Source organism: Manacus vitellinus, unplaced genomic scaffold (assembly GCF_001715985.3).
Source record: "Manacus vitellinus isolate BGI_N305 unplaced genomic scaffold, ASM171598v3 scaffold_6_pilon, whole genome shotgun sequence".
Lineage (NCBI taxonomy): Eukaryota > Metazoa > Chordata > Aves > Passeriformes > Pipridae > Manacus > Manacus vitellinus.
This window is the reverse complement of record NW_021940750.1, coordinates 4,520,292-4,533,897: the sequence shown is the minus strand read 5'-3', so window position 1 is coordinate 4,533,897 and position 13,606 is coordinate 4,520,292. Positions and strand designations below refer to the sequence as shown.

At 44.6% G+C, this 13,606-nt stretch overlaps 1 protein-coding gene across 2 annotated transcripts; it reads right to left on the bottom strand.

Moving 5' to 3' along the window:
* Window positions 1-1,409: 1,409 nt before the first annotated feature.
* Window positions 1,410-13,043, bottom strand: DLL4 (delta like canonical Notch ligand 4). Of its 2 annotated transcripts, XM_018082972.3 has the most exons (11): window positions 12,454-13,041; window positions 12,064-12,327; window positions 11,579-11,636; window positions 10,630-10,899; window positions 9,889-9,949; window positions 9,650-9,780; window positions 8,040-8,209; window positions 6,726-6,945; window positions 5,569-6,277; window positions 4,725-4,833; window positions 1,410-3,279 (listed from the first exon to the last, which is right to left on the bottom strand). In XM_018082972.3, the coding sequence occupies exons 1-11, from the start codon at window positions 12,505-12,507 to the stop codon at window positions 3,274-3,276; spliced, it is 2,052 nt and encodes a 683-aa protein (XP_017938461.1). In that variant the 5' UTR covers window positions 12,508-13,041; the 3' UTR covers window positions 1,410-3,273. The 2 variants fall into 2 exon arrangements, with proteins under 2 accessions (XP_017938461.1, XP_017938459.1); XM_018082970.3 differs by lacking the exon at window positions 1,410-3,279 and having other exon boundaries at window positions 4,577-4,833; window positions 12,454-13,043.
* Between the last annotated feature and the right edge of the window lie 563 nt (window positions 13,044-13,606).

The following is a 13,606-nucleotide window of genomic DNA, read 5'->3' as shown; positions in this document are numbered from 1 at the left end:
AATTAAGAGAGGCATCTGTTGGGTTTATTTCACATTGCCGAGGAAGGACTGCAAGCAGGGAGCATCTGCTCGGCTTTTTGTCAATGGCTTGTTTTTCATAATTTGCTCTACAGGGTGAATGTTTGGGGAGGGGGAGGTGGCATTTTATTTCTGAGTTTCATGTTAAATTTATTTTTTATGGTAGCTGGGGAAATTGGCTGGGATATTCAAGTTAATTTCGTTGTGAAAAGGACTAAAGAGGGAGAAACAAAACCATCCAAAGCAAATAGTATTTAATAGTAACCTTAATAATATGATTAGAAGGACCCTTACGAATCATTGTTTGCAATATTTTAATGACAAGGCGAAAATAATTTGTTATGGTGCTTTTTTAATGCCAGTGGGGTTTTAATTTTGTATTAAAAAAAAAAACTAGCAAATTTTGTTAGATTTTATTCTGGGGAAAGATAGGAAAGGCATCCCATATTCAGATGCTTTTTTTGGCATTTTGTCAACAACAACAAAAAGTCTGGTTTTAAAATAGAGCAGCAGTAGTTTCCTGTTCTTATAGATTTGCTTTTGTGCACTCAGATGTTGGCTGTATTGCACCTAGCTGATCTAGTGAGAGATTTAATTGTCTGTAAATGTGTATGCTTCAAAGGCTACTAAACCTGCTAGGAGTGTTTATACAAGTGTGCTTTTTACACTTTTTTTGGCGGAAATGTCCTCCAAAAGGGTGGTGGAGGGTAATGACTTTGTGATGCCCTGGGAGGACACAGCTGCTGGTGTAGCACAGGGAACTCAGGAGGAGAAAGCTTGAAATTCCCCCTAATCCCACAAGTGAAAGACAAATCTTACCCCTTGCAATCAAACAAACAAGAATAAAATCTTACAAATGTAGATGTAGATGATGTGGTAGAGTAATCTGAGGATAAGATTTGGATCTTACTGAAAGTATTTAAAGAAATGAGATTAAAAAAGATAGTGACTATATTTTGTTCTGCAAGGGAACCCCAAGCCAGCACATTTATTAAGCCACTTCAAAATGGTATTAAATCTGTATCTTCCATGCCATGAGTTGTCATGAGATAGGAAGAGTGAAGCATTAATAAAAATAACTTTCCTGACAGTTCAGTCCCACACTATAGCAAGAGAATATATATGTATATATGTAATTTAAATGTTAGCTATCACAATATAAATATGTATAACATTTCAAAATGTCAGATGAATGCCACTCAGATGAACAACTTTGCTGACATTAGTTAACAGCATAACCATTTTATAAAAAGCAGCTGACATCAGCTGGTGTGCAAAATGTAAATGTAGGCCTGAGTGCAGGGAGCAAGCAAGCGAGCTTACTTCTGGGGGACCTCACTAACTTTGGCTGTCACGGAATAACAGGTGTAAAAGGACAAACCACAATAAACTTTGTAGTAGCAGGAAAGTATTTTCATTGCTTGAAAAAAAAAATAAAATTCAAACTTTGTCATCACATTAAAAACATTACATGAGAAGTAATAAACATATTTACACTTCTGTTTTGATTATAAATATACATTATATACAAAATAATGTTATAAAACGTAGAAAGTTCAGTGCTTCTGATTTTCTTTAAATTACTGAAATACTAGTCTTCAAAATAAACTACAAACAGACAAACTAAAACCCATATTATTGATTTCTGAAGGTCATCTTCAAAGTGGTCCTACGTGGTCAGAGCAGAAGGTCAGTAGTGGACAATATGAAGGGGTCTTGTCTGCACAGTTCAAGGGAGTAGATGGGCTAGTCCAACAACAGGCTTCACAAGGGCAGGAATATCACTGTCTGAGAGATAACACAGTCCAGGTTTCTTTGAAGAGATGGTGTTTCTCCCTCCTCATTCTGCCCCGTGCCATGGTCTCGTTCACTAGTGTCACAGCACTTTCCACTGGAGTGTCGGGTAGTATTGTGGTAAATATGTATATAAGAAAAGAGCTTCTGCACACCTCTGGTTTCCAGGGACAGGCTTCCCCTTTTCCATGTAGCAGTGGGTGGGTATGAGAGAAACAGGATGAGCCTAGAACCTTCTGACTCTAATCTCCACCTGTCTTGGCAGAGGGCATCTCAGTGGGTGCTTTGCTACTGGGCATTTAGAACTGGGACAAAGGACAGGAGTTGGAGTTTTGCAACCAGATGGAGAAATGGGGGGGTGGGTGGGTTGTGTCACACTGCTGCTGCTTCTTCAGAAAGTAACAGCTGCGATTCTGAGACTATTTGCAGTAAAATGTGGCACCTAATTCAGAAACACAACATAAACCCCCAAATTCGTGTCAAAATAAGGCAGAGGGGGAGAGAACAAGGAAGGAGAAGAAGAGAAGCAATGTCTATTCACAATCACTGGTAGTGCAAAGGGCATGAAAACAGCTGAGACAGCTCAGCACATAAAGGTTCTAGGAGCTGATTGATTTTAAACGCATTTGTAAGGCTTTATATAGAGCTAGGATCACGTCTCCTCCTCATCAATGAGGAAGAGGCAGTACACATTCCTTATCACAACTTCACAAAAATCATGTCCCACAGAGTGGCTTGAGTCAATCAGTTCTCCAAAGCATCACCAAATGAGATGACATGAAAATTCAGCATTCTTCTTTTCTTCCTCCTCTTGCTTCTTACGCAGTCTCCAGTACATGCAGCAGGAGAGAGGAGATGCAAATAGAAGTGTAGCAGAAAGTATCAGCCACTCCTGCCCAGTACTGTTCAGGTAACTGCAGGAAGAGCAGTCAAGTGTCTGTTTGGGTTTGTTAGATTCTCTTGACACATTTTAGGCACTTTTATACCCAGAAAAAAATGGAGACCTCGTTTATATTGTATCCATTATCTGCATAGCAATATGTCTTGCTTCGCACCTTCCATGGCAACATCTGTGACTGTTATGTGCCTCCTCATCTACCAGCACCTCCCATAATCAGAGTTCTGGAAAGCCAGGGGTCTGTCCATGAGGAAATGGCCTCAGCATCTTTTAAAACACCAACTTTTTTAACCTCTCTCTTCCCTCTGCCTCCCCTTTTCTAAAGCCAATGAGATTTCTGGTATCAAATTTCAAACAAGGGCAGTAAGAACAAAAAGGTGTATTGCATCTTTCAGGAAATTCACAGTCTGTCCAGTTCACCCAGTTCCATCCTCCGCCTGAGAGCAGCAAGTTGCATGTAATTAAAAACAGTCCAATCCAGTTCTGAATTGTAAACAATGCAGCAGGAACATCCATCTACTGGCATTACCAAATCTGAGGTGCAAATGGACCGATCTTCAGTCTTATACCTATCAGGATATAAAATAACACCAGGAATGAATGAGAAGGAATCACAGCATACAGAGTAGTACAGAACTAATACACTGTAATTCTTGTATGTCAAACCAAAGCAGTTTAAATCAGACATTACTGAAGTTTAACTCTCAGTGGTCAATGTTTTCAGCTGGGTCCAGAGACAAAGAATCACCAGCACAAAAAAAAAATAGTCATCTGTCTGATGAGTGACCTCTCTACCTGGACCGAGGGGAAGAATGCTTACATATATGGGTGCTTGATATTAGGGCTCTGTAAAAAGTACATGGTATAGTTAAATAGCTTGTGTTTAGAAGCGTTAAGCCTGAAAGATGTGGAGAGAAGTTTCAGAGGCTGTCACTGAAAATAAAAACACTTTCTGGAGATGCCTGATGTAAATTTAGGAGCCTGGCTTCAGTCAGAAAGATCTTCAAAGGAAGATATAGTATTTAGGTCAATTAATGGGAATGAAGCATCTAGTTGTCATTTGTATCTTTGAAAATACTTTCACTTAGTCTTAAACTTTTAATATTGTCGGTTGACTTGTGTTCCAGCTTCCTTTCAAGGGGAAATCTGATATCCACACTGGAAAGGGAGACAGAATCCTGCAGATCTGACTTCACAGATCACTGCTGTATGGCACAGCAAGCTTCTCTTTCCTACAGTCTGAAACTAGTTCCAAAGAAGGCTACACTGAAGAAAGCAGGTATTGGTAAATGCCAAATTGTCATTAACTTCCATTGAGACTTTTTCCAAAGGGTCTTTAATTCTTCAGGAACTAGTTGGTTCCTTACTAGCTTCTTAAAGTCTTGAAAGTTCAGTGTTAGCCCTTACTTCTTTTTGTGCATCCAACGTTTTAATATAACATAAAGATCTAGATGTGTTTATCAATAACAGCATTAACTTCTGTTAGAGAATATTTAGCTGGAGCTTAAATACTGAGAGATTGAAATTACCTCATTACAGACTTCCTAAATGGCTGTTATGCCTATCCACTAATACATTCAGCTACCTTCCATCTTCTGCTGGAAATCTATATCTTTGCCTGTTTCCACAGACCACAGATTGTCCATTGTAGTTACAAGAAAAAGCATGGCTTTACATCAGTGGGCCTAAGAACGATTATTATTTTCATTTTTTCTGACCACCTACTTAAGAAGAACCAATCGTACAATGTGCTGAATTTTTATGGGCTGATGTTCTGTGTTTTCATCTACCACTGACTTATCTAAGCTCAAAATCTCTGGTTCAGTAAAATCAGAGATGCTAATTTCTTTATTTTCCCTTATGTATGCTCTGTGTGGGCCACAGAAGATGAGATGTGAATGTTGGGAACATCATGATCCCTGGAAATAGAGTAACTTTCTCAGATACAATAATAGAGAATAATTTACCCCTTTACTTTGTAAATTTATGCCTGTCCACCTCTGTACTTACTTACCTCTGTGGCTATGATGCATTCATTCCTTTCTTCTGTTATCACAAAGACAGACTGGTACATTGAATCCCTTGGAGAGCATATCGCCGATATCCTGCATTCTGGTTTTTCACTAAGGCAGGGCAGAGAGAAAACAATGTTAGCTGACCAGTAACAAGCCTGACTCTCAAAATCTACCATGAATATGGAGTGGTGGAATGAGATAGCCATGAAGGCGTGGGAGGGAAGTGCAGAGGATCAAATTTCACACTTTCTGTACGCTGTCAGGACATTATACTAGAGACATGGAAGTAAGAAACAGTTACTGTCTTCCTATGCTTCTGCCATGTCCAACCTAACAGAGTTCCTCAGAGCCCTCAGGGTAACAGCCACATGCAGATCCTAGATAAGAACTTCAGTACATGAATCAGAAGACTGATAAGCCAGTGAATACTAGCCCTTTTCTGCTTTTGAAAAGGAGTTATTATTTTAACTCTATCATTCTTCTTGGTAAGCAGATCATCTTGCCTTCTTATTTTTAATCACTATATGCCTTAACTGTTCTTCTTCCAAGATCTATTGAGGAAGGAAAGACACTTCTTAATTTCACCACTGACCTAGCCACTCCCGGTCCATTTACAGTACCCATACTAGCAGCACCTTGCACAAACACTCCATTTAATTGACAGCTAAGGATATCCCTTGGCTGTGACACACATAATCCAGTATGAAGATTCCTGGTTTTACTCTATTTTGTTTTGTGTATCATCTGCTTGGGGTTTCTCTTTCCCCCTGTTCTCATTTGCTCCTACACTGGTATGAAGAGGAGCAGCTTTAAGAAAGAGTAGAAGAAAGACTGTATTCTCACCTGTGTAGTCGGAGAGGAGACTTCTCTCCTAAACACTTTTCACTTTTGTAATATTTATCTTCCGGTGTCCCTCTACTCGTCAGGTCTTTTACCAGGTTGTAGTCCAGTTTATGATTCTTGGGTTTGTAGTTTGATTTCTCCAGCCCACAGTCCACTTCAAGGTCTTTATTTTTATTGGTGTTTTTGAGCTGGGAAGCTGGAATGAGATTGTCCTTCTGGAAGTCAGAAAGGTTGTTCATTGTCTCCAGCTCCTGCTCTGGGTGCATCCTCATCTGCCTGATGACCATTGCTATCATGCAGAACAGTATGAGCAAAGCCACCAGACCCACCCCCATAGATATAGCAATCCAGGGGACTGGTTTAGGAGGAAGTGTAACAGGCACTGAATAAACTGGCAATTCGCAGCGGTTGCCCATGAAGCCAGAAGGACAGTAGCAGACAAAGTTGGCACTATAAAGTCCACTGTAGCATGTGCCTCCATTCTCACACGGCCCAGAAGCACATTCATCTCTGGTTTTGATGTCACAGTTCCTGCCACTGTAGCCTGGCAAACATGTGCAGGTGTAATCGTTGATCAGGTCATGACAAGTTCCCCCATTGGAACATGGGTTTCTGGCACAATCATTGATGTTTATCTCACATTTCTGACCAGAGAAACCAGCCCGACAACGACACACACGAATCTGCCCAAGGTAAAAGCAACTACCATCTGAGGAAAAAACAGAAAATAAAAATTAGTCTGCAATGGACTTTATTTGGAAATCTAAACCTCTTCTTGGTCAGCATTTTATACTACCTCAAGAAGAGGGAAGTTATTTTATAAAACAACTGCACATCTAAAAGTCCATTCTATTTTCTCTAATTGTATCATGATGCCTTAAAATTATGCTCCTTCTAAATATGTAATAATTTAGTTCTGCCCTCTTCCCTATCACATGATAAACCTTGTGCATTGTTTTGTTGCATAGAAAACGCCAGTGAAAGCCTCCACCCCCCCAACCAGCAAGAGACTAAAATTAGGGTAAATGTGGAATACAGTGGGGGAGAGGGACTAATGTACTAGAGGAAGAGTAGAGGTCAGATTGGATTTCTATCACTTCTGCACTGAAAAGCACAAATGAGTCAAGGACGTAAGATTTTTTGATAAAAAGACTCACCATTTGCACAGGGGTTGCTTGTGCACCTGTCTACTTTTTTTTCACAATTTGACCCTGTGAAGCCGAAAGGGCAAACGCAACTGTAGCTGGCCCCTTGTTCTTTTTCCAAGCATGTGCCACCATTAAAGCATGGAGAATCTATACATGTCAAAGCACTGTGCTCACAGTGGGTGCCATAGTAGCCAGGGGGGCACAGGCAGCGATAACCATTCTCCATATCCTGTAAAACACAACGTTACGCCACTGTTATTTAATGACACCAAATGATAGCTGCTTGCATGCTCATTTTTGGTTGGCAGCAAGTGCTGTTCAGTCCCTTCTCATGCACAGCCTGATGTGGCAAAAGTGACATTTGGAAAGTAAACAACTGCAGGCTGGACTGTGAGGGTTGGAGCTGTGAATCATCTGTACTCAGCATACAGGAGTAATCATGCAGCTACACACGCAGAGCAGATGTAGTTGTAGGGAGCCTACAGGCAGCTAGACAAAAACACTGCTAACACCACTACTGTCTAATGGGATCCCTGAGGTCCTCCTAGAGCAGAATGGTATGTGTTGTTGACATACACAGCTGTCATCAGGCCATTTATCCTCAGCCTGAGAGCCCTTTTTTATTTTACAAAGGTTTAAGTTGCTTTGGCTTGGGTAAGTCCCACCACTTAGATCATAACTAAACTGTTTCTTCGTTCAAGTACTGTATGTCCTTGGGAGAAGGGAGGTGGGGTCTTGTGCCATTAGCTTTAATCTAAACATGCAACAGATTACATTTGATATCTATAATCAATCAGTCTTTACCATTCCATCATTGCTAAACAATCTATCATTGACTGGGTCCGAAAACATGCTGAAATACTAAGCCGCAGGAATCTAAAAGTGCGGGATCCTATTTCACAGAAAGTTTCAGATGCTTGCCCCCATATTGTCTGACACTACCCTCCCATAGCAAAAAGCAGAAGTTTTCTTTTATTTGCTACTAGCATACAGAGTTAGTGCATTTCTCTATGAAGTGTGCTTTGAGAAGCTTATTTTTAACAGATCTGCTCTCTCACCAACCTTGGATCTTGCCAAGTTCTCATAATGGCTGCCACAGAAACCTAAGGATCAGTTGACTAGTTCTAATCTAGATGATACATCTCCTCCTGTAACAGACTTCCTCCCGTGACACCTCTCGGAAAGGGTTCAGTATGATAGTTGTGAGCGTCAGTAATGAACCTGTGTCCTATCAAATTCCCATTATGTTGTTACAGAACCATTTCTGAAAAGGTATACTGGGGTTTGCTTCACATAAAGACTTTACATTTAAAATGCCCCTACCGTGCAACTACCGCCATTCCTACAGGGATTGCTGTCACACTCGCTGATCTCATGTTCACAGTCAACACCAGTGAAGCCGGGCTTGCATGCACAGGTGTAGCTGCCCTGGCCAGTGTTCATGCAAGTTGCTCCGTTTTTGCATGGTCTGTGGTGAGTGCAGTAGTTTAGATCTGCAAAGATACCAGGAGTTAGAGAATAAGCTTTGACAGCTGAGAAAAGATAAACAAAAAAACCACACCGTAGTCAACAAAAAAGACACAATTTCCAATAAAGCATATCATTTTGCTATCAACAGGAATACTGGAGATTATTATCCAGGTTATTATCAGTAATAATCAGATGTCTCAGATTATCAGTGATTTTAGATATTTCTCCATATCCATCACTGTAATACGTGAGCTCTGAATTTTGAGAGAGCTGGCAAAAATTTAACTTTCCTAGTGCTTTGCTATACCCTCTCTCTTTTGTGGACTTAAAACCATTAGCTGCAATGGGATTTAGGTGCCAAATTGGAAAAGTTACTTCATAAGTGTGTGTTCTCTGGAAGATATGCCACAGCACTATAGATAATTTGTGTATAACATGTTGCATACTAAAACAGTGAGCCCCACCTTTAAAAGGTGTGTGCGCTGATGCACATTCTGGAGAGGCAGAGAGGAAAAAAAAAAAGATGTTTTGGCTTGGAGATTTAAACAAACACTAGAAAACTTTTATTGTTTATTTATCATATTTTCCTTTTATGGATGTTAGTACATTAAACTGTCAAATGCCCTGCCAAGCTCGACAGTTTTCTTTTTTTTTTTTCCTCCTTTAAACTTGAGACAGAGGTTAAGCACAAAAGTTCATAGGACATAACTAGAAAAACTTTATTATCTCTATAAATACCATAGAGTAATTGGAAGACAACTGGTTAATAAATAACTACAAGCAGAAAAAAAATCTGCAACTTTACTTTTCCTGCTTAATTCAGACTTTGCCATCTTAATCCTATAACTGTCCTGAAAACACTTAGCCTGCTTTGAGCACTTAATGATCTCAGTGCCAGCAGTGCATATACGGCCTTGAGGACATGACTGCTCAGCTGGCTATGGTTCAGTGATTCAGTGGGTTGAATAGGTGGAAGTGGTCTGGTGTACCTTAAAATGGAACCTGTACTTTTCATTCTTGCTTACATGATTTTTCTCTCATGCTCCAGACTTATCACATGAGTTAACTTCCTTGTATGCAAAATAAGGAAGGCCCAAATGATGGTGTTTACTGCTGCTAGAAACTGTTTAGTAAATTTTTACAGTTGTACGAGGAATAAGTTAAACTTAGCTTGAGCAGGCAGAAAACTCGCCTGTTCAACACTCATCCAGATTGTTAGGTATTTTTCCAAGACAAAGACTTCTTTTGCAAGAGAAAAACTGCACCTACCAAAAAGGTTTCCTTGTTTTCTAACAAAATTACTACAACTACAAGAATTGTATCTGAGGCAGCAGTGGCACAAAATGATGCCTATGAACGTGTACCTTGTGGAAATTTAATTCTAGATCCAATGGGTCAGATTCCGTAGTACAATACTGACGAGTACCGAGTCCAGATATGTAAGTGCAACCTTCAGAACTAACCTTGATCACAGAAGAGGCCACCCCATCCTTCATCACATATGCACTGCCATTGTGTTTTACAAGTCCCGTGACGGCAGCCTATATGGGGTATGCATTCATCACAGTAACGGCCTTGCCAACCAGGACGGCAGCTAGAAGAAAAGTCAAATTAAAACATTAATGACATGGAGAAGAGTTTAAGTTTCTATTGCAAGGAGACATTTTAATTGATGTTCACATTGCAATTGCCATCTACTCACATGCACTCTCCAGGCTTGTTGCAATATCCATTCTGTTCAGTACATCCGGCCAGACAGATGGCTGGAAAGAGAACATAAAAAAGCATAAATGTTTAGGTAAATACACATGGCACTGCAGAACACACTTCTAAAGGATAAATGCCAGCTTTAAAGAAACATTTTGAAAAAACATTTTTGCACTTTCAAAGCTTTGTTTCAAAACTTCTTGGTACGGGGAGTTCTGGAGCAGGAGGAAGTGAACAAGGAGAGCCAACACTTGACAAATTGTCCTTTAGTTTTTCTGTTTATGCAACAAACATGAACTCTTGCAAGAAAAGGAGCAAGAGAAGGCGGCTTTGGCTAGTGCTAGTGAAAGACTGAGTAAACCCAACGGGATCCTGAGCTCAGAGTAAAGATTCCCGCTATTACACCACAACACCTGCCTCATATACTCTGGCAGCAGGAATGGTGGAAGCATGTGTGTGAGCAAGCTGCTAGCCTATTTAGGGCTATCAGCCAAGATTGCCTTCCCTGCTAGCTCGCTCTTTGCTGTTAAGGCTCGCAGAGGTGCAGCACAGACTTGGTGGTTGCAGCCAAAGAGGGCAAAGTCCTCAGCGCACAACTTTGTCTCTCCAGGCAGGGAGTGGAGAGGTCGGCGTGAAAACATGTCCCGGGAGATAGGAGGCCTCTGTGAGCTTTCCAGCCCCGCCGGACGCCCGCGGTGCTGCCCGTCCCGCCCCGCTGCCCGCGGTGGGTACTCACGGTCGGTGCAGTACTCGCCGGCCCAGCCGGGCAGGCAGGCCAGGCTGCCGTCCGCCGCGCACACGTAGTGCCCGAACCGGTCGTCGCGGCGCTTGCAGAGGCGGGAGCAGCTCTCGCCGTAGTAGTTCTCGCTGCAGACCACGCGGTAGGAGTAGCGCAGCTGGGTCAGTGGGCCCTGGTGCACGTCCTGCGACCAGTCCTCGCCCACCGACAGCGACCGCTGGATCGACACCTGGCTGATGAGCCACTCCTCCGGGGGCGGCCGGGAGCCTGCGGGAGAGCGGGTGCGGGTCAGTGACTGCGGCCGCCTGCAGTGCCCCGCGCCGCGGAGACCGCCCGAACCACCCGCCGCTCCCGGGGTACTCCGCTCGCACGTGTACATATATATATATATATATATTCACACATACATATACAAAGGCACGCCTGTGGCTATGAATGCATGGAAGGGTACGAAAAGGTGGGCACCGGGGTGTGCAAACCCCAGCCGAGGGGGCTCAGCCGAGGGGCCTGTGAAAGCGAGGGCTGCTGTGAAATATCCTTTTCCTCTCCGCTCAGAAAAACATCCCAAAGCCATTATTCCTTTCCAAAGGGCGGAATTCGAGCAAGGTGTAAAATACAGGAAAAGGCGGCCGGGGCTCGCTGGCAAGCTCCCGGCTTTCTCACCGCAGCCCGCCTCGCTTTCCCACGCCAAAAATAAACCGGAGGAAACGCAATTGTGTTGGAGATTAGGCTGGGGCAGAATCAAAGCGGCCCCTGATGGATATCGTTGGGGGACCGGCTCCTGATGGTGGGATAAAGCCAGCCGTGGAGTTATAGTATAAACAGCTGAGCCGGGGGGGGCGTTCGGGATGGAGGGGATGGAGGGGGGGACGGGCACTCGGGACGGGGCCCAGCGGCGCTCCCGCCGCGCGAGCTCCCCCTGCCGGCGGCGCGCGGCAATATTCACCTTCCGGCAGGTAGTTGGCAGGCGCGTGCCAGGCCTGGATGATCAGGGAGAAGGTTCCCTGCGGGAAAGAAACCAGCGTCAGCCCCGCACCCCACCGCACCCCTGCACCCCACCCCTGCCCTGCCCCGCATTTGTGGGGTCCCGCATTTGTGCTCTCTCCCCACGACTACACGCTTCCCTCCTTTAGACCACGGATACACATCCCCACCTTCAACCCACCCCACCCCCCCAGCCCCTTGACTTATTTCACTTAATAACATTGATTAACCCAAGTGCTTCTGGTCTGGATGATTTTTTTCATCGCTCATTTTTTCCCCTTTTTTTTTTTTTTTTTTTTTTTTTTTTAAGGAAGTTCTGGAAGTAAGTCTAAGGGCGAAAGTAGTTTGTTTACATTACAGTTTACAGGTTATGAGCGCGCCGCGGTTAGCCTGCTCTTGCCACCCTCCTGCCCCACCATCGCAATCGGGTTTAAAGCAGAATCTCACCGGCCACGTGAAGTTAAAGGGTAGCTTAATGGGGCTGTCAAATCTCTCTGTATCCTTGATGCTGAAGGAGTTTATTCCCAGAACCGGGGTGATGATGCTGCCGAAAGTGCAGGAACCCGGGGAGACCACTGCCTGAAAATGCTTCAAACAAACGCGAAAGAAGGTCCTGCAGTGGGGGGAGCAGGGCTTCCCGCTGGCCAGAGACCCGTGGCTATTCACGAATTCGTGCAGCTCCAGCTGGAAGACACCAGAGCCGGACACCCTCTGCACAAAGGGGAGACACACAAAACAGCCAAATCAGACCTTACCCGGCTTTGCCATGCAAACTTGCTTTCATCACCCACTTTACATTTCGCGAACCCTTTTTTTTTTTTTCCGATGTGCGATTACCTGCTGCAAAATCGTTAACAGAAACGTCAAGCCAAAGATGCGCAAGGCTGTCATCCTTGTGTTATTCGAGGTTTCAGTTCTTAGTGGGTTTAGTTTTCCTTCTGTATTCCTCAAATGGTCCAAGCAAGTGCTTTCTCGGTCGAGGGAGAAAAGAGAGGCGTCACGGCGATTCTCCTGGAGCAACCTGCTTTTCAAAATATTCCCCGAGCGCGAGCAGAAATCGGAAGATAAAATCCAGGTGTCGGTCCGTTCCCTTCTGGGAATTAATCCTGCAGCCAGCCGCCGACCTCTGATCGCTGTCGTCGCCTTTATAAACTCCAGAGTCGGGTGGGTTTGGTGAGAGACGCGGAGGGGAGTGCTTAGTGTGGAACCGCTCCTCCTTTAACCGGTGCTAACAGCGCTCAGTAAATGGAAAACTTGCTTGGCTTCGAGCTGTTTATATAGTTGCCTCGCATCCTCACAAGCTCATTATGTAAACTGTCAGTCAGACTCACGGGCGATCCCTCCCCTTTTCCATCTTTCCCTTCTGGAAAAAAGAACCAAATGTTGCGGAGAGCCCTCATATCCCGAATTAATACCCTGCTGCTGCCGCGCCGCCGCCGCCGCTGCCGCGCTGCCCGCCGAGGAGCCGAGCTGATTACGAACAAGCCGAGCATCTGTTGAGATATTTACGGCGCTCACACTGGGAGAAAGAGTTCCCTCGAAAATCAGACGCCTCTCCGCAGGGCAGCTCTCTAAGGCGGCCGAACAATAGAGAATGAAATGTTTTAAACCCACGCTTGTTAGTTAGTTAGTTAGTTAGTTTGTTGCCCCCATCTCCACGCGTGTCCCCCTCCCCCGGCCGTTCCTCGGGGCGGCGGGACGGGGCGGTGCGGCTCCCTGCAGCCGCGGCCGGGCCGGCAGGCAGGAGCTGCCCTGCCCGCCGAGGGCTGGCCCCGGCTAGAAAGCAAAAGTAAAACGGTGCTTGCCAGGCAGGCGGGCACCGGCACGGCCTCGCCGCCGCCCCCGGGGCGCAGCTCCCGGCTCCGAGGGCGCCCGTGCCGCAGGCCGGCCCGGCCTCATTCTGACACCGGATAACGGAGCCTACCGAGGAAGGGGGGCAACGGGACGAGTGACGGCAGGGAGGCGGGCACGGCGGGGATCGGCAGGCGCT

Excerpts from the sequence above, each read along its gene's own strand:
- DLL4 (XM_018082970.3), bottom strand. The coding sequence starts at position 12,507 with ATGACAGCCTTGCGCATCTTTGGCTTGACGTTTCTGTTAACGATTTTG. Across the intron at positions 9,781-9,888 it reads AACAAGCCTGGAGAGTGCAT|CTGCCGTCCTGGTTGGCAAG; the intron begins GTGAGTAGATGG and ends CTTTTCTTCTAG. Across the intron at positions 4,834-5,568 it reads TCTCCTCTCCGACTACACAG|TGAAAAACCAGAATGCAGGA; the intron begins GTGAGAATACAG and ends GCCCTGCCTTAG.